Source organism: Ochotona princeps, chromosome 1 (genome assembly GCF_030435755.1).
Source record: "Ochotona princeps isolate mOchPri1 chromosome 1, mOchPri1.hap1, whole genome shotgun sequence".
Lineage (NCBI taxonomy): Eukaryota > Metazoa > Chordata > Mammalia > Lagomorpha > Ochotonidae > Ochotona > Ochotona princeps.
The window spans coordinates 1,836,268-1,854,936 of record NC_080832.1 but is presented as its reverse complement, the minus strand read 5'-3'; the positions used below and the strand labels follow the sequence as shown (position 1 = coordinate 1,854,936).

At 58.3% G+C, this 18,669-nt stretch overlaps 1 protein-coding gene across 1 annotated transcript; it reads right to left on the bottom strand.

Annotated features, from left to right (window-relative positions):
• Positions 1-109: 109 nt before the first annotated feature.
• MPC1 (mitochondrial pyruvate carrier 1) lies at positions 110-16,072 on the bottom strand. The gene is made up of 5 exons (XM_058677746.1): positions 15,905-16,072; positions 4,947-4,950; positions 1,911-2,007; positions 796-928; positions 110-219 (listed from the first exon to the last, which is right to left on the bottom strand). Exons 1-5 carry the CDS (start codon positions 15,973-15,975, stop codon positions 195-197), a joined length of 330 nt encoding a protein of 109 aa, XP_058533729.1. The 5' UTR covers positions 15,976-16,072; the 3' UTR covers positions 110-194.
• Positions 16,073-18,669: the final 2,597 nt, after the last annotated feature.

The window sequence follows — 18,669 nt, the reverse complement described above, 5'->3', positions numbered from 1 at the left end:
CTCTGCATGGAGAGAAGGGAGCAAGTCGCACTGGGAAGGCAGCGGAGCTGGTTCAGGGACTCGGCTATTTCCATAAAAACAGTGTGCACGTTTGGTAAAAACAGCCTTCCCACGGTCCCGGGGCGCGCAGGGAGCAGCTGTGACTCAGCAGCGGCAGCTGGCGACGCTGGCCCTCGGAGCAGCCTCAGCCCGTCCTATGCGGAGGCCTTTTTGGTCATCCTGCGGCAGACGCCAAGGAGGACTCAGTGAGACAAAAGGGTCGCCGTCCCCTCCACACCCCCAACCCCCAGCCGCTCCAGCACACCCACACTTCACCCTCAGCTCTAAGGTGGGGGGAAGGTGTCCTGGGCCTCCCTGTCCCCAGCCCCCCACACCCAGGCCCCGGGAGGCCCTGTCCCCAGTTCCCTACACCCAGGCCCCAGGCAGCCCTGTCCCCAGTCCCCCACACCCAGGCCCCAGGCAGCCCTGTCCCCAGTCCCCCACACCCAGGCCCCGGGAGGCCCTGTCCCCAGCCCCCCACACCCAGGCCCCGGGAGGCCCTGTCCCCAGCCCCCCACACCCAGGCCCCGGGAGGCCCTGTCCCCAGTTCCCTACACCCAGGCCCCAGGCAGCCCTGTCCCCAGCCCCCCACACCCAGGCCCCACAGCCCTGTCCCCAGTCCCCCACTCAGGCCCCAGGAGGCCCTGTCCCCAGCCCCCCACACCCAGGCCCTGGGCGGCCCTGTCCCCAGTCTCCCACACCCAGGCCCTGGGTGGCCCTGTCCCCAGCCCTTCTGGTGAAGTGCTGCAAGCTCACTCGTATTGGATGAGCCGTCCTCCCTGAATGAGCTGGGCCACCTCATTGGTCGCATGGCAGGCAAAAAGGAGCCAGTTTCGTGGCTGCACCTTGTAGGCAAATCTCATGAAGGTCAAGGAGTAGCAACAGAGGGCTGCCAGGGACAGCGAGGCAGGAAGTTAACAACTCACAGACATGGGCAAACAGTCCCACACAGGTCGGTCCTCCCCGTGTCACACACAGGTCACCCTCTGAGAGGCCACCACGCTCCCGTGTCACACACAGGTCGCCCTCTGAGAGGCCACCACACTCTCCGTGTCACACACAGTCAACCTCTGAGAGGCCACCACGCTCCCGTGTCACACACAGGTCACCCTCTGAGAGGCCACCACGCTCCCGTGTCACACACAGGTCACCCTCTGAGAGGCCACCACGCTCCCGTGTCACACACAGGTCACCCTCTGAGAGGCCACCACGCTCCCATGTCACACACAGGTCGCCCTCTGAGAGGCCACCACACTCTCCGTGTCACACACAGTCAACCTCTGAGAGGCCACCACGCTCCCGTGTCACACACAGGTCACCCTCTGAGAGGCCACCACACTCCCCGTGTCACACACAGGTCACCCTCTGAGAGGTCACAGGCACCCCGTGTCACACACAGTCACCCTCTGAGAGGCCACCACACTCCCGTGTCACACACAGGTCACCCTCTGAGAGGCCACCACGCTCCCGTGTCACACACAGGTCACCCTCTGAGAGGCCACCACGCTCCCATGTCACACACAGGTCGCCCTCTGAGAGGCCACCACACTCTCCGTGTCACACACAGTCAACCTCTGAGAGGCCACCACGCTCCCGTGTCACACACAGGTCACCCTCTGAGAGGCCACCACACTCCCCGTGTCACACACAGGTCACCCTCTGAGAGGTCACAGGCACCCCGTGTCACACACAGTCACCCTCTGAGAGGCCACCACACTCCCGTGTCACACACAGGTCGCCCTCTGAGAGGCCACCACGCTCCCCGTGTCACACACAGGTCACCCTCTGAAAGGCCACACGCTCTGTGTATGTGGCTCTGAGTGACAGTAACTTCCGTCAGTCCTCTCCGTCATCCACACCCGCCTCTTTACCGAACGTCATCCGCCCACTGATGATCTCCGGAGACTTCTTCATGTCGTTGATGGCAGCGATGGGAAGGCCCCAGTTGGCCACAGGCCCCCAGAAGTGCTACACCGCGGACAGAGAGAAGGGAACATGTCAAGACAGACTGAGGAACGCAGCACAGTCCCTTAAGCCACAGCGTGAGACACAGCACACAGTGAAACAGCCGATCCCAGGGTCACTGGCCTCATGACAGGGGCTGCACAGACACGTGTCCAGTTCCTGTGCTTTCCTGGAAGTCAGCCGTTCCCAGGAGAGGATGACTGGCCACACCGAGGCCCCCAGCTCCCAGGATGTAACCAAGGAATCCCACTGTCCCAGACAACCTAGAAACCACATTACCTTTGAATGCAGTAATTCTATCACATGCTTAACTTTCTTAAAACTCCTCTCCATCAAAGCTCCCCCTTTCAAATTTGCATTATTTATTAAGAACTCCAAAAACAGACTCCAAATTGGCACCTTTCCTGAAGACACATTTTAGCAAGGGAGGAAGTTGTTTTCCAACTGCAGGAGCTCTGTGAAACTCACAGACCTGGGCAACTGATCCCCAGCATGACTGATGCTAAGAAGGTAAGATGGGAAAACACTTCCGGGTAGGAAAAGCTGAAAGACGTGATCAGCACTTTTCCATCGGGGATTCCAAAGTACATGGCCTCAGCAGCTACACCAACTCTGACGTGAGGCTCATGCTTCCTGTATGCTGGACTTGTTCCCTAATCTCACCTTTTTAAAAAAGAGTTATTTTATTTTTACTGGCAGTCAGATATATACAGAGAAGAGAGACACAGAGGAGGATCTTCTGTCTGTTGATTCACGCCCCAAGTGGCTACAACGGCTGGAACAGAGCCCATCCAAAACCAGGCATAGGGAGCGTCTTCTGGGTCTCCCACGCGGGTGCAGGTCCCAAGGCTTTGGGCCGTCCTCGACTGCTTTCCCAGGCCACAAGCAGGGACCTGGCTGGGCGGGCTGCCAGGCTTAGAACCGGCACCCATATGGAACCCCGGCGTGTGCAAGGTAAGGACTTTAGCCGTTAGGCTACACCCTGGGCCCCCATTAAGGTTGTACAATGTGAGGGAAGCTACAGGTCGCCATGGATGGCCTTTCAACAGGGAGAATGGTGGCCACCTGCCTCTGTCTTTTGGAGGAGAGAAATTCAGGCATATGACACGTTCCTGGACCTGCCTTCTCTCTTATTGACCGGGGATGTTCAATGCCCACACTTCGTACAGTGTGAAAACCAAGGAAAATAAAAGTAACATACATGGGACAGAGTCAAAGTCATGCTTAGGATACAATAAAATGTCAGATTCCCTAGGTGGTCAGCAAGACTCTTTAAGACTGAGCAACAGATCCGGCGCAGTAGCCTAGCAGCTAAAGTCCTCACCTTGCACACCTGGGATCCCATATGGGCACCAGTGCATATCCTGACTGCTCCGCTTCCCATCCAGCTTCCTGCTTGTGGCCTGGGAAAGCAGTTGAGGACAGCCCAAAGCTATCCTGCAGGGCCCGGGGCCTCTCCAGCGTTCCTTTGTACAGGTCGTGTGAGGCCACGGCCATGGGCGGGATGTACAGGTGGTGCGAGGCCACGGCCATGGGCGGGATGTACAGGTGGTGCGAGGCCACGGCCATGGGCGGGATGTACAGGTGGTGCGAGGCCACGGCCATGGGCGGGATGTACAGGTGGTGCGAGGCCACGGCCATGGGCGGGATGTACAGGTGGTGCGAGGCCACGGCCATGGGCGGGATGTACAGGTGGTGCGAGGCCACGGCCATGGGCGGGATGTACAGGTGGTGCGAGGCCACGGCCATGGGCGGGATGTACAGGTGGTGCGAGGCCACGGCCATGGGCGGGATGTACAGGTGGTGCGAGGCCACGGCCATGGGCGGGATGTACAGGTGGTGCGAGGCCACGGCCATGGGCGGGATGTACAGGTGGTGCGAGGCCACGGCCATGGGCGGGATGTACAGGTGGTGCGAGGCCACGGCCATGGGCGGGATGTACAGGTGGTGCGAGGCCACGGCCATGGGCGGGATGTACAGGTGGTGCGAGGCCACGGCCATGGGCGGGATGTACAGGTGGTGCGAGGCCACGGCCATGGGCGGGATGTACAGGTGGTGCGAGGCCACGGCCATGGGCGGGATGTACAGGTGGTGCGAGGCCACGGCCATGGGCGGGAGGACCGAGTGCTCCACAGGGCCCACCCATTCCTGTCTGTCCTTGGCCTGTCACCTCATTTTCCAGCTGCTTGAGTCCAGCGGTCCTCCGTTTCCTCCTCCTTGGACCGGGCCTCCCTCCACTTGGTCTATTTGCACTGTTCTGCCGTGGAAGGCCCTCCTGGCATCTAGTCTGGCATGCATGAGCTGGGGGCCATAGCAGAACCTGCAGACTGGCTCTGAGCCAGGCCCAGCCCTCCCTTCTGTTTTAAAGAAAATAGTTACGGGCCCGGTGCAGTAGCCTAGTGACTGAAGTCCTTGTCTTACATGAACCAGAATCCCATATGGGCGTCCGTTCATGTCCCAGCTGCTCTACTTCCTATCCTGCTCCAGCCTGTGGCCTTGGGACCCTGCACCTGCGTGGGGGACCTGGAAGAGGCTCCTGACTCCTCCTCAGCTCAGCTCTGGCCGTTGCAGCCACTTGCCACCACTCAGGGAGTAAACCAGCAGGCGGAGGATCCTTCTCTCCATACCTCCCTCTCTGTAGATCTCCCTTTCCAATAAAAATAAATAAATGGTTGATATTTGCTTATTTATTTGAAAGAATGAGACGGAGGGATAAGGAGATCTTCCATCCACAGGCTCACTGTCAGGATGGCAGGAAGGGTCAGGCCCCGCCACCTGCCCACAGGACTCGGCCCGGGCCCTAGCCAGGCCTAGCGGGCCGGCCCGCAGGGCAGCAGCCCAGCAGCACACCTGGCCCGGCCTGAGGCCAGGGCAGCGAGGGGCTTCTCAGCAGAGGAGAGCAGCTCTGCAGAGGCTTCAGGGCAGAGAAACAGCTTTCTTACCGTGCTATTGGCGAGGAGCCACAGAGTTTCACACAGGCAGGACATGCAAGAAAGAACAAACACAGAGCAAAGCATGAGACACTGTCGGGGCTGCGTTCTGCCTGGCGCCCACCACGCCCGGGCTCGGGTCTCAGAAACAGGACCCGTCCCCTGTGGCCTGACACGGGGACACCTCCACGGCAGTGCACCCGTGTCCTGTGGTCTGACACGGGGACACCTCCACGGCAGTGCACCCCTGTCCTGTGGCCTGACACGGGGACACCTCCACGGCAGTGCACCCGTGTCCTGTGGTCTGACACGGGGACACCTCCACGGCAGTGCACCCATGTCCCCTGTGGCCTGACACGGGGACACCTCCACGGCAGTGCACCCGTGTCCTGTGGCCTGACACGGGACACCTCCACGGCAGTGCACCCATGTCCCCTGTGGCCTGACACGGGGACACCTCCAAGGCAGGACATCCGTCCCCTGTGGCCTGACACGGGACACCTCCAAGGCAGGACATCCGTCCCCTGTGGCCTGACACGGGACACCTCCAAGGCAGGACATCCGTCCCCTGTGGTCTGACACGGGACACCTCCACGGCAGTGCACCCGTGTCCTGTGGTCTGACACGGGACACCTCCACGGCAGTGCACCCGTGTCCTGTGGTCTGACACGGGACACCTCCACGGCAGTGCAGGCCTGGCGCACTGAGCGCCACTGTGGGTGGAGACAAGCATCAGCTCACAGCAGAGCTGTGCAACAGCCACAACATAAGCCACACAGGTGACTTTAAAATGTCTTAAAGAGCATTAAGGAAAGTAAAAAATCAACTTTCGGGCCTGGCGGCGTGGCCTAGCAGCTAAAGTCCTTGCCTTGAAAGCCCCGGGATCCCATGTGCGCGCCGGTTCTAATCCCGGCAGCTCCACTTCCCATCCAGCTCCCTGCTTGTGGCCTGGGAAAGCAGTCGAGGACGGCCCAAAGCCTTGGGACACTGCACCTGCGTGGGAGACCCGGAAGAGGTTCCAGGTTCCTGGCATCGGATCGGCGTGCATTGGCCTGTTGCGGTTCACTTGGGGAGTGAATCATCGGACGCAAGATCTTCCTCTCTGTCTCTCCTCCTCTGTGTATATCTGGCCGTAATAAAATGAATAAATCTTTAAAAAAAAATCAACTTTCTATTTTTGCTCACTAATACATTTACATCAAAATTATCCAAAGAGCCCGGCACTTAGAAGGCAGTTAAACAGCATTTGTTAAATGAATAGATTCTAAAAATGTCTAACATTGTTTTCTAAATGTTAAACCTGGTATGATTAAAATGCATCAAAATTTTATTTTGAATCACTTTTATTTCTAAAATGGTAAGTTCTTTATCAGAATATAGATTAATTTTTTTCTGAAGGCAAACTTCCAAAACTTGGCTACTCAGAGCTAAAGAAATAAAATAATAATAAAATTCTGTATAAGTGCATTCAATTCTAAACACATCTCTGCTGTCTGTATTAAAAGCTCACAGATTTGAATTTATAATTTGAAAACAACATATATAAACCAGTTCCACTTGCATCAGAAAATACCTGAAGCTCTGGAAAGAGCCTGTGTGAAGCAATTCCGCTTCACAGCAAGACAGACCACAGCGCTCCACAGCAGGAGACAAGGGGCTTCACAGCAAGACAGACCACAGCGCTCCGCAGCAGGAGACAAGGGGCTTCACAGCAAGACAGACCACAGCGCTCCACAGCAGGAGACAAGGGGCTTCACAGCAAGACAGACCACAGCGCTCCACAGCAGGAGACAAGGGGCTTCAAAAGACTCCGCGAAAACACACTTAGAGCCCCCGCCCCCCCCCCCAGTGCTGCAGGCGGCTGGGGCAGTGGGGCAGCCCCCCCGGAGTGCTGCAGGCGGCTGGGGCAGCCCCCCGGAGTGCCAGCTGCCCTGCGCCTGCATGCCACCGGGAGCCAGTGCTCAGGTCAACAACCACCGGAGGTGCAGCTGGAGTTCAGGGGTGTTAGCCTCCATGGGCATTTGGGGGTGAGCCATCTGATGGAAGGCTCGTCTCTGCCACACTTCCTAGTAGATTCATTTTGGTACATAAACTGAAATCACATATCTGAGGATCTTTGATTCATGTGAACATGTATTTTATGAAGATTAAGAAGGGATTTCAAAAATGTGGCACCAAGACAAGCTTTTAATTTCATTGCCGTGAACTCTGGAGCGCCCTGTCGAAGCCAGGGTCCCCTCCTGTGCTGGGCAGTCCATGGTCCAGATAAACCTGTACCATCCACAGGCATCACGAGCGTGTCCCACAGAAGCTCCCCTGACCTGCGCCGACTCCCGCCCCTGCCCGCTCCCGTAGCTTCACCTTTTCCAGAAAGACACACAGTTGGCAACACGCAGCACGCACACTCTGCCAACTGTTTCAACCACTGAGGGTTCCTCAGGAGGCTTCTTCTGCGGCCTGACCCTGAGGCACAGTGAAGCACGCCTCCGCCTGTTGTGCCAGCCCAGCTCCCTGCTGACGGCCTCAAGAAAGCAGCAGAGGACAGCCCAAGGCCTTAGGCCCTGCACCTGGAGGCCCGGAGGAGGCTCCTGGCTCCTGGCTGTGCATGGGCTCAGCTCTGGCTGTTGCAGCCATTTGGGGAGCGAACCAGCAGATGGAGGAGCTCTCTCACCTGCTCTCTGTAATTCTGTTCTTCAAATAAAAGTAACCATATTTCTAAAAACTAATATTCCACTGCATGGATGCACCACAGTTGATCTTGTTTGCATTCAAGTCTTGGCGATTTGGATCTGCTGCATGCTTTGTTTTTTAATTGGAAAGTCAGATATACAGAGAGGAGGAGAGACAGAAAGGAAGATCTTCTGTCCGATGATTCACTTTCCAAGTGATCACAACGGCTGGAGCTGAGCTGATCCAAAGCCAGGAGCCAGGAGCTTCTTCCAGGTCTTCCATGCAGGTACAGGGTCTCAAGGCTTTGGGCCGTCCTCGACTGCTTTCCCAGGCCACAAGCAGGGAGCTGGATGGGAAACAGGGCTGCTGAGATTAGATCCGGCGCCCATATGGGATCCCGGCACATTCAAGGGGAATACTTTAGCCGCTAGGCCACGGCGCCAGGCCCTGCTACAAGCATTGTGTAGGTCTTCGTGTGGACCTCGTTTAGCTCTCTGTATAGTCTGATAGCAGTCCTTTACCAGTTACATGGCTTCTGTAAATACTTCCTCCCAGTTTGTGACTGGTCTCTTCTGTCATCTTCCGGCATCTTTAACACAGCAGAAATGTTTAGTTTTAACTAAATCCAGGTACTCACTGCTTTCACGGGTCATGTTTTTGGTGTTCCATCCAAAAAAGCCACTGTCCAATGAGGTGACATCTTAGATTTAGGGAGATGTGACAGCGACAGCCTGTCCCCGTCCCAGGCCCAGCCCTGCCCAGAGCCTCTGCTGCAAGGCCTCAGCCTCCGTGTTTTCCTCAGGCTCCACGGGCCTCCTGTCTCAGCTTCCTCGAGCGGAAGTCAGACGACTAATTTAAAATATTTAAAGTGTGCCTTCGGTGCTGTAAATGTCTAACTACTGCTTTTAATTTATCTCAACAAGTTTTGATACTTTTTATTTCCTTTAGTTGAATCTATTTTAATACTTCCCTCAAGATTTTGTCTTTGATACAGTATTATTTAGATGTGTGTGTTAAAAGCTTTATTCACCTGAGAAGCAAAGTACAGAAAGTAAACAGGTTTTCCATGGGCTGGTTCATTTCCCACATGGCCACGACAGCCGGCACTGGGCTGGGCCAAGCCATGGCCAGCAGTCAGGCGCTTCACCTGGCTCTCCTGTGAGCAGCAGGGGCCCAAGCACCCCCATCATGTTCCTCCACTTTCCCGGGCACGTCGGCAGGGAGCTGGACCAGGAGTGGAGCACCCAAACCCAAGCCAGGGCCCTCAGCCTGCAGGGTCACAATACCACATCCAGACATTCCAAGTACACAGGGGATTCTCCGGCCATCTTTGTGCTATTGGCTTCTAATTAATTCCATTGTGGCTGAGAGCAGAGATGTATTATTGCTTTTTAAAAAAATTTTCTATTTTATTTTTAGTGGAAAAGCAGATTTACAGAGAGGAGAGACAGAGAAAGATCTTCCATCCTCTGGTTCACTCCCCAGACAGCCATGACAGCTGAGCTGATCTGAAGCCAGGATCCAGGGTCCCAAGACTTTGGGCCGTCCTCCACTGCTATCCAAGGCCACCAGCAGGGGGCTGGACAGGAAGCAGGGCCACCGGGACATGAACCAGTGACCAAGTGGCATGCAGGTGCTTGCAGGAAGACTAGCCAATGACCATCACAGCAGCCTCAGCCATGTGGTACGTCTAAGGGTGTGCTCCATGGCCCGGAGTACAGCTTACTTTGGCCAATGAGTCATGTGGACTTGAGTTGGGTGAAACAGTCTAAATAAAGATAACCATTTTATTCTCCTGACGATGATGGTGTGCAGTTCAAACACGTCCCAACAAGTTTTCTTCCTGCTGGATCTTTTTTTAAAAGGATGTAACTGGGGGCCTGGGGGTTATCTATTTATTGGTATACTCTGTTCGTGCCAGGAGTCCAGCACTCAATCCAGTTGGTCCATACTGGTGGCAGGGACCCCAAGTTCTGAAACCACCAGCACCTGCCTGCCGGGGTTCAGACCAGCAGGAAGCTGGTCGGGGGCAGAGCAGGATGGGACCCCAGGCACGTCCCGCAAGAGGCGATCCCCACAAGCCGGTCCCGCTGCTGGTTACAAGGGCAATGGAGGAATATCACAGCTCTGAGTCACAAGGGCAGCCGCAGGGGCAGGCCGAGGCTGAGCAGCTGGTAGAACCTCTGCGTCCAAACACCCATGACGCTGGACCTCTGGTCTCTGCGGGCAAGGGAAGATGTATGCCCCAGCTCCAAGAGAGTCCGTCGTCCCTCCCGCACTACCAGCAGCTCCACCTCCCATCCCATTTCTCTGCCTGAGGCCAGGGAAGCAGCGAAGGTGGCCCAAGCCCTTGGGACCCTGCACCCATGTGGGAGACCCGGAAGAAGCTCCTGGCTGCTGGCTCCAGATTGTCTCCACTCTGGCTCCGGCAGCCATTTGGGGAGTGAATCAACGGATGGAAGATCTTGCTTTGTTTCTCTCTCTAACTCCGATTTTCCAAGTGAAATCCCAGCACCTTGCTTGGGCGGGCCCTGGCAGGCAGCGGTGACAGCCGCAGCACTGGGCCCTCAACGCTGGGCCCCAGGCTCCTGGTTTAACCTGACCTAGCCACGGCAGCCATCTGAGTGAGCTCATGGATGGAAGATACTCCTACTTGCCATCTAGCACACCTTTTAAATAAACACATGAAAACTTAAAGAAAACAAAAACAAAACCAAGATCCTTACCAAAGAAAGAAATCAAAATCTTCGCCTGGCAATGCTGTCATCACACTAAGGTCACACCCAGGACCTGTGTGATCACACATTTCCGTCTTCAGAATTAAAAAACAAGTTTTACCCGAGAGGCAGAGAGACACGGACCAGGAAGGAGAGAAGGTCTCCCCCACGGAGTCACACCCCAAATGTTCATGGCAGCCGAGTCTGAGCCGCGACCAAGCCAGGAGCAGGAACCACAGCACGGGCCTCCTGTGTGGGGGTCAGGAGGCCAGTTCCCGAGCCACCCCTGCTGTCCCCTCCCCTGTGGGCGGCTAAGTGAGGGGCCGTCTCTTTTAAAAGAAAGTTGACAATGTATGTGAAATGCAGCCGCATGTACATGTTAGCTAGCGGCTGGTGCTGCGGCCTGTGGCTTACGCTGCCACCTGCAGTGCTAACATTCCACACTAGCAGTGGTTTCGGTTCAGCCTCTTCGGCTCCCGCTGCGGCTCCCTGCCTACACCGAGAGAAAGGGGGCCGAGCGCTTGGTCCTGCCACGCACGGTGAACACCCTGAAGGAGTTCTGGCTCCTGGCTTCGCCCTGTCCCAAACCCAGCTGCCGCAGTCACTAGGGAAAGCTGTGAATGTCTCTCGCAGGACCCTGGCTTTCAAGTAAATAAATATTTTTTTAAAAGATTTATATAGTTATTTTTATTGGAAAATCATATTTACAGACAGAGAGAGCCTGGTCCACTGGTTAATCCCCCAAGGGCGCAGGGACCCGAGGTTCTGGGCCGTGCTCGACTGCTTTCCCAGGCACGAGCAGCGAGCTGGAAGGGAAGTGGGGCAGCTGGAATACGAACCACTGCCCATATGGGATCCTGGCACATGCAAGGTGAGGACTCTAGCCATTAGGCCACTGCGCCAGGCCTAACAAATAAATCTTAAAAACAGATATTTTAGGAGCCAGAATTGTGGTGTAACGGGTAGAGCCACCTGCAATGCAGGCGGCATCCCATTTGGGTGCCAGCTGGAATCCTGGCCGCTCCACTTCCAATCCCTGCTAATCTCCTGGCGAAACAGTGGAGGAGTCGAGTGTTCAGGCCCTGCTCCCCATGTGGGAGAACTGGATGAAACTCCTGGCTTGGGTCTGGCTCAGCCCTGGCCACTGCAGCCATCTGGACAGAGAACCAGCAGACGGAAGCTCTCTGTCTCTCCTTCTCTCTCTGTAACTTTGCTTCCCAAGTTAAAAAAAAAAAATTCTTAGTAATGAACTACATTATTATAATGATTTTAGAATTGGAGGACAGCTGTGGTGCAGCCCCTGGGAGGGTCCGAGCCCTGCCCCCCGTAGCCGTCAGCTACCTGGGTAAGAAGAGGAAGGAGCAGGTGTGATCTCTGAGCACAGACACAGAGCGGAGCCTGCCCCGCGCTGCCAGGGGAAGCAGGCCTGGCACACCGCACGGTGGAGCAGATCCGAGACAGGCTCCAGGAGGATGTCTGCTCCTGGAGATGAGGATGAGGGCCAAAACAAAAAGCTGAGCTCGGACTCCACCACCTGCTTGCCATCCTGCTGCGGCTCTGCTCCGGCCTGGCTGGCCCCGGGGTGGAGCCTAAACGGGAGCAACCTCAGGGGTGACCAGCTCCCTCCACAGCCACCAGATGCCTGCTACCTCCCTGGCCAGGTGACCCTGCTCACCTGAGCCCTGTGCTGCCACCCACAGCATCATGCCCAAAGACCACAGTGACACACTCCCTCAGGCCTGGACTTCTAACCTAACTGCTTTCCAAAGAACCTGCCTGAAGACTTGCTACTGAATAGACTGAGCCCGTCCCTGCGCATGCGAGACCACACTGCCCCGTGCCAGACCACACTGCCCTGCACGAGACCACACTGCCCTGTGCCAGACCACACTGCCCTGCACGAGACCACACTGCCCCGTGCGAGACCACACTGCCCCGTGCGAGACCACACTGCCCCGTGCGATACCACACTGCCCCGCACGAGACCACACTACCCCGTGCGATACCACACTGCCCTGCGCCAGACCACACTGCCCTGTGTGAGACCACACTGCCCTGTGCCAGACCACACTGCCCTGTGTGAGACCACACTGCCCCGCGCCAGACCACACTGCCCCGCACGAGACCACGCTGCCCCGTGCGAGACCACGCTGCCCCGTGCCAGACCACATTGCCCCACGCGACACCACACTGCCCCGTGCAAGACCACACTGCCCCGTGCCAGACCACACTGCCCCACACGAGACCACACTGCCCCGTGCGATACCACACTGCCCCGTGCGAGACCACACTGCCCCGTGCCAGACCACACTGCCCTGCACGAGACCACACTGCCCTGTGCCAGACCACACTGCCCCGCGCGAGACCACGCTGCCCCGTGCGAGACCACGCTGCCCCGTGCAAGACCACGCTGCCCTGCGCGAGACCACACTGCCCCGCGCGAGACCACACTGCCCCGTGCCAGACCACACTGCCCCATGCGATACCACACTGCCCCGTGCGATACCACACTGCCCTGTGTGAGCCCGCACTGCCCCGCACCAGACCACACTGCCCCGTGCCAGACCACACTGCCCTGCGCCAGACCACACTGCCCCGTGCCAGACCACACTGCCCTGCACGAGACCACACTGCCCTGTGCCAGACCACACTGCCCCGCACGAGACCACGCTGCCCCGTGCGAGACCACGCTGCCCCGTGCCAGACCACACTGCCCCGCGCCAGACCACACTGCCCTGCGCCAGACCACACTGCCCTGCGTGAGACCACACTGCCCCGTGCGACACCACACTGCCCTGTGTGAGACCGCACTGCCCCGCACCAGACCACACTGCCCCGTGCCAGACCACACTGCCCACACTGCCCTGTGTGAGACCACACTGCCCCGTGCGAGACCACACTGCCCCGTGCGAGACCACACTGCCCTGTGCCAGACCACACTGCCCCGTGCGAGACCACGCTGCCCCGTGCCAGGCCACACTGCCCCGCGCCAGACCACACTGCCCTGTGTGAGACCACGCTGCCCCGTGCCAGACCACACTGCCCCGTGCCAGACCACGCTGCCCCATGCCAGACCATGCTGCCCCGTGCCAGACCACACTGCCCCGTGCCAGACCACACTGCCTGCAGGAGGAGCCGGGAAAGCGAGAACAGGCTGCACGCACGTCATGTCTTCCCTTCTCAAAAATTATTTCAGTTTAAAACAAAAATTACCAGATGTAGGGGCTGGTGTGGTGGCACAGCTGAATAATCCTACACCCCATGGCACTGGCACCCCATACAGGCAGCAGTTCGAGTCCCGGCTGCTCCACTTCCCATCCAGCCCTCTGCTTATAGACTGGCAAGGTGGCAAAGGATGGCCCCAGTCCTTGGGCCTGTACCCACGTGGGACACTCAGAAGCAGCTCCTGCCTCCCAGTTTTGAATCAGCTCAGCTCTGACCTTTGCGGCCATTTGGAGAGTGACTTTCTTCTTCCCCTCTTTCTCTGCCAAAACCTGCTTTTCAAATAAAAATTTAGAAATAACTCTTTAAAGCAAAGCACAGACCTTTATGTCGCAGACTGAAGTTTCTGACTTCTCCGTCACAGTGAACTTTTGTAAAGCAGTACCGCTTGCAAAAACTGAAGGCTACCGAAAAACGTAGTGACGTGCAGCTCCCACAATGCTCACATCCTTTATCCAATTTAACTATCTGACAAGCCAGACATGCAGCTGTCACGCTCAACCCACTTTGCGCGACCACCGCCAGGTGGGACCGAGCGGCTGCCCCGCCGCCCACTCGACACGCCAGAATCCCGGCCGCACTTTCTCGGGCACCTTCTTCCTGTCCTAACGTGTTACAGTGCACTGCTTGAGAAAGACTCGTACAAACTAAGCAACAAGAACACAACTTTGGAAAAACGTCGGAAGGTAGTGCAGGTATTCTAGCAGGAACTACTCCCACGTGCTGGAAGACATCTGGAAAAGGAGACTCGCCTTCTTCCTGGCAAACGTAGGTAACAAATTCCCACCACGTGACAGACGTAATGGTGTAACTTTATTCTTGATACGCTATGTGAGTTCCTCCTTCGTGGTGTCCCTCGGGAGGGCTCACAGAGCCAGCAGGCACCAGCGGAAAGCAGACGCACTCCAAGCCGGGACAGCCACGGGCTGTGTGCAGGGCCACGAGCTGCCCTCCGCCCCCGGGAGTAGGAACATGGCCCTCTGTCCCAGGTCAGGGCAGCCGAGGCCGCTGCTTTGGAAGGCCAGCCCAAGGTCTCTGCTCCCAAGCTCACCACACACCCTACCTCTCCGCTAAACTCGCCAAAGGCAGGACTCGAAGACTACCTTCCTAATGCGCCTTCTGAACACGTACAGTCACCCTCCTCCTCCTCAGAGTGTACTGCTTTGCCCCTTAAACACACTGTGACCACACTGAGGTTTTAAAATCACACACAGTAAAATCAGCATTGCATTCCCGGGGCGGGCACTTGGCCCCGGGCTGAAGTCAGCTGCTCCGACAGCAGTGCAGTCCTGGCAGGCATCAGGAGAGCCCACTGGCAGGGCCCCTGCCACCACATAGGGAGCACACTGCGTTCCTAGCTCCCCGCGGCAGGCGAGCCGCAGCCCTGGCTGCCGTGGGCATTTGGGGACTAAGCCAACGGCCCATCTCTCCCTCAAATAAATACAATTAGGCTCCTTAAAGAATTTAAAATTTGGGTGCTTTGGAATAAAAGTGAGCTCTTCACATCGACAGGTGAGCGCAGGTCACCGAGGGGTGGGTGCTCAGGCCCTCCGCCGTGAGTGGGCTTTGTCTCAACTGTCACAACAGGAGAAAGCCCCCTCTCCGAGGCTTCGCCACTCCGCGGTAGCGCACAGCATTCACACAGCACAGCTTTACTTGAACCCCCTCTCACGCCCAGAAGAGTCCCTTAAGGAAGACGGGAAAACCAGGACGCGCTGGCCGCAGCCGGTTTGCTTGCTGAGTGCAGAAGCGGCTCCGGTGCACCTGCAGTTCACCTTGGCCGCGGAGAGTCAAGCGCCAGCGGGCGAGTCCAGCTCTCCGGAGCGCCCCGCCCGCCAAGCCCAGACCCCAGGCGCACGGCCACAGCCCGCGCCCCTACCCCGGCGCACCTGTAAGCGCCTGGGCTCAGGCGACCCTGCCACCCGCTCCGAGATCTCCGTCACCCTCACAACTGGGGGGCCGTTCCTACAGTCACCTCTACAGCGAGGTGCGTGCCCAGGGTCGCCAGCCAGGGGAGAGCCCCCAGTATCACCCTGGCCAGAGAAGCACCCGGCCACGTCCCCAGCCAGGAGGGGCCCCAATGTCACCCCGGTCCGGAGGCGCGTCCCCATGGGTCCCAGCCGGGAGGAGTCCGCACTGTCAGCGGCCAGGAGGGGCCCCAATGTCACCCCGGTCCGGAGGCGCGTCCCCGGCACCCCGGCCGGGAGGAGCGTGCCACCGTCCCCGGCGCCCGCGTCGCACGCTCCGGACGGGACTCCCGCTGGCCAGCGCCCGCCCTCGCGCCGCCGCCCGGGCCCCGCGCCCTCGGGCCCGTCCCAGCAGCGGGCCACCGCGGGCGGCCCCGAGCGCCGCGCTCCTCACCTCATGAGGTAGTCCCGGAAGTCCTTGCTGCGGACATAGTCCGCCGCTTTCCGCGCCAGAGCGCCCGCCATGGCCCTGCCGGTCCCGCGGCCGCCGCGTCCGCTGCTCGGAGCCCAATGACACCAGGTCGGCGCCCGCCCGCGGGGCCGCCTCGCGACACGGCCTCGCGACACGCTGCACGCCTGACGGCCGCCCGCTCGCCCGGCGGCGCCGCGGATTGGCCGGTGCGCGCCGTAAAGCGGCGTGGGGCGGGGCGGCCGCCGGGGCTCTGCTGCGGGGCGCCCGGGGTGCGTGGGGCGCGGGGCGCACGGTCGAGGCGTGGGGTGCACGGTCGGGGCGCGGGCCTGGGCGGCCGGGCAGGGCAGGGCCCGGCGGTGTGGACCTCGCAGGGAGGGCCCCCGCGTCCCCCAGCCCCGGCAAGGGCACCTTGGCGGGACGCCGGCGCTCCGTCTGCGTGGCTGGGCCCGACCGGCCTGGTGTTTGGGGCTCGGAGCCATGGCTGCTCTCCGCCCGGGGATGGGCCCAGCGTCTAAGTAGAGGTCACCCGCGCAGGGTGGAAAGCGGCGAACGGGCAAGTGGTCCCCGGGAAGGAAGAGGTACATTCAGAATCTTTGCTTTTGTGGGTGACAGTACCCAGTTGAATCTCCCCTGTAGGAGCCAGGAGCAACTGATAAGGATACATCCTGATTCATAGGTTTACATAAAGAACTTGCTAGAGGAACTAGCCGTGTTTGGGGGAACTGCACCTTGCTGTTGAGATGTAAACGCTCAAGCCCCTCCTCCCTGGAGGCCTACGTGACAACCTTCCTTTAAAGGTCTGGTGCTGTTAATAAATAAACTTCAGCTGTTGACCATCAGTCAGTGGTCCACGCGTGTTACCGGCTCCGTGCACCAAGTCCGTCGCTGTGGGATGGACAGCAAGCAAAGCAAGCAGACGGCCAGAAGTTAAGCGCGAGGCCCTCCGGATGCCCGCATCCCGGAGTGGCTCCCCGTGCCCCACTTCTCAGCCTCTCATGTGCGCCCACGGAGGCTGCAGGTGGTGGCTCCCGAGCTTGGCACCTGCCTCCCAGAGGGGAGACCCACATGGAACTCCTGGCATTTCTGAAAAGAACATGGCTGCTGTTTTCTAAGGGTTAGAGCAGAGGGGCCCTTGGGAGCTGCAAGCGCCAGGTGTCAGGAAAGCCACCTGTTCGGGGCTCCAGGTCCTTGAAGCCCTTGGGGTCTGGTGTCTGGTGCTAACCGCCAGCCCGTGTGGGCTCAGAGCCAAGGGGGTGGGCACCAACCGTTTGGGGGCTCCTGAGGGACTGCTGTGGCCCAGCACGGGTTCAGTACCTGACGGAAGTGGCTCTGGAGTGTGAAGGTGGCGGGTTTTTAACCCTGGCTCCATGGGTTCAGGCGGGCAGTCACTTATTAACAAGTCACCACTTAAACAAGGTCATGCAGTGAGTGTGCAAGCTGGAGTCCAAGGGGGAACCGGTCACTCCACTGGCATGTAAAACCGAACCAAACTTTTTTTTTAAAGCTATTTCTATTTGTGGAGCTGGTGCCATTGTAGCCTCTGGCACTGGCATTCCATATGGACGCCAGTTCGAGTCCCGGCTGCTCTACTTCTGATCCAGCTCCCTGCTAATGCACCTGGGAGAGCAGTAGAGGACGGCCCAGTGCTTGGGCCCCTGCGCCCACACAAGACACTGGAAGAAGCTTCTGGCCTCAGGTTGACTCAGCTCCAGCCATTGCAGACATTTGGGGAGTGAACCGGTGGGTGGAAGACCGCTCTGCTTATGGACTGGGAAAGCAGTAGAGGATGGCCTAAAGCCTTGTGACCCTGCACCCCCATGTGAGAGACCCGGAAGAAGCTCCTGGCTCCAGATTGGCTCAGCTCCAGCTGTTGGCGCCCATTTGGGGAGTGCACCAGCAGACGGAAGATCTTTCTGTCTCTCCTTCTCTTTCTGTAAATCTGTCTTGCCAATAAAAATAAATAAATCTTTAAACCAAACAAATTAACTAATTGAAAAAGAGAGAGCAAAGCCTCTCTCCCAGGATCTTGTTGGCAAGCATGGGCAGTGCAGTACACTTTTGGTAGCTTCACCAGCGGGTGATGAGTGACCCCAAACTGGTAAGATGGAGGCCATGCTGTGGAAGCCCCAAGTCGGACCTGCCTGCTGGACACACACACAGCCAGTTACTGATGTAGAGTGCTGGGAGGAAGGAGGCGTTTCATGGCAAAGTGCCGAGCAGGGAGCTCAGAGTCTGCCTAAGTCCCAGGCTTCCTGAGGAGTTCAGGATCCTGTAGGCTGAAGCTGGAGTGACAGGTGTGCCCTCAGCGCATGTCCCTAGTTGCTCACGGGCACTGTGCTCGCCACGGAATTGCCTATGCCAGGCGGACCGCAGCTGGCCTCGGGCTGGGGTGTCCTGCCCCAGACCTGGAACGTCCCAGCTGGATCCAGAGTTCCCCCACACAAACCAGCCCAGGCTGACACTCACAGTGGGGCCTCATCGGGCCATCAGGCAGCTCCCTGACTCCAGGGGCTACAGCCTCACAGGCCATCTGAGCTACTCCCTGATGGTGCACTCCTTGCCACAGAGGCCAGGAGGCCAGGACCAGGTCCACAGGGGCTCCAGGGGTGCACGGTCACATGTGGGCATTGAGCAGTTTCAAAGTTGATCTTGCCGGTCTTGGCAGGGTCACTCCAGAAAAACAGATCAAATGTTCCTGTGTGCGTCACACAGTAGATGAGGCAATTCGGAAAATCCAGGGTTGGATC

Coding starts and splice junctions, on each gene's coding strand:
- MPC1 (XM_058677746.1), bottom strand. CDS start 15,975: ATGGCGGGCGCTCTGGCGCGGAAAGCGGCGGACTATGTCCGCAGCAAG. Junction 929..1,910: donor CAGTGGGCGGATGACGTTCG/GTAAAGAGGCGG, acceptor TGTCCCTGGCAG/CCCTCTGTTGCTACTCCTTG. Junction 220..795: donor GGACGGCTCATCCAATACGA/GTGAGCTTGCAG, acceptor CGTCTGCCGCAG/GATGACCAAAAAGGCCTCCG.